The 1,136-nt window shown below is 41.2% G+C and overlaps 1 protein-coding gene across 1 annotated transcript; it reads left to right on the top strand.

The window, feature by feature from the left end:
• The first annotated feature begins 356 nt into the window (after positions 1 to 356).
• On the top strand, positions 357 to 935 carry LOC110739164. Its single transcript, XM_021919629.1, has one exon. The coding sequence runs from the start codon at positions 357 to 359 to the stop codon at positions 933 to 935; it is 579 nt and encodes a 192-aa protein (XP_021775321.1).
• Positions 936 to 1,136: the final 201 nt, after the last annotated feature.

Consider the following 1,136-nt stretch of genomic DNA (forward strand, 5'->3'; position numbering starts at 1 on the left):
AGGAGTGGGAAGGTAGTAGGGAGTGACCCTTTAGTTGAGGAAGAACCCTAAGAATAGGTGGAGTTAGAGAATGAGGGTGAGATAACCAATGAGCCATGAAGTGTTGAAAAGGAAAAAAATGTTTAGGTGCCAAAGGAAAAAGAAGCCACCCCCTTGCCCCTAAATCGCCAACCTAGAGAGGAGAAGCTACCCTTTCCACAACGATTCGTGAGAGCTAAACTTGATGCCCAATTTGGGAATTTTTGGAAGTCATAAAGAATTTGCATATTTCCGTACCTTTTGTTGATGCTATGAAGCAAATGCCCCACTATTCCAAATTCTTGAAAGATATTTTGAGTGGGAGAAGGGAGTGTGAGATGGTGAGTTTGACCACCAATTGTAGTGCAATTCTTTCCAACAAACTTCCTACCATATTGAAAGATCTAGGTAACTTCTCCATCCCTTGTTCTATTAATGGCATTGAGTTTGATAAAGCCTTGTGTGATTTAGTAGCGAGTGTGAGTCTCATGCCCTATTTTGTCTACCAAAAGCTTAGTGTAGGAACCCTCTCCCCAACTAACATAACTCTCCAACTAGCGGACTGTTCCATTAAGTTCCCCATGGGCAAGGTTGAGGAAATTCCCCTTAGGGTAGGAAATTTCACATTCCCCGTGGATTTCTATGTGCTAGAGATGGATGAGGATGAGAGGATACTTATAATTTTGGGTAGACCATTTCTAGATACTTCTAGAGCTATTATCGATGTGAAGGAGGGTAAGATATCCTTGAAAATTGACAATGATTCCATTGAATTTGATTTGAATAGTGTCATGAAACAACCCTCCTCAAGTGGTGAATGCTTTAGAGTAGATGTTCTTGATACCGTGCTTAATGAATTTTCTCGCTCCCACTTGCATGCTACTAATGATCCTCTCAAAAGTGTGTTGTTGAATTAATCAAAGATAGGTACTCACAAAGAAGACATACAATTCTATGAGGATTTTCTTGAAGAAAGCAAGAGGGAGTGCAAGGATGCGAGCATGGAAGAAGAGGCTCCTTACATTCATGATCTCTTTCAAGTTGTAGAAAGAGAAGAGAGCCCCAATGGTAAGGGAGCACCAAAGGTAGACTTGAAACCTCTATCTTGGGGCTTGAGG

This window comes from Chenopodium quinoa, unplaced genomic scaffold, assembly GCF_001683475.1.
Source record: "Chenopodium quinoa cultivar QQ74 unplaced genomic scaffold, ASM168347v1, whole genome shotgun sequence".
Classification (NCBI taxonomy): Eukaryota; Viridiplantae; Streptophyta; class Magnoliopsida; order Caryophyllales; family Amaranthaceae; genus Chenopodium; species Chenopodium quinoa.

Bases quoted from the DNA above. Each gene is read 5' to 3' on its own strand.
- LOC110739164 (XM_021919629.1), top strand. From the start codon at position 357: ATGGTGAGTTTGACCACCAATTGTAGTGCAATTCTTTCCAACAAACTT.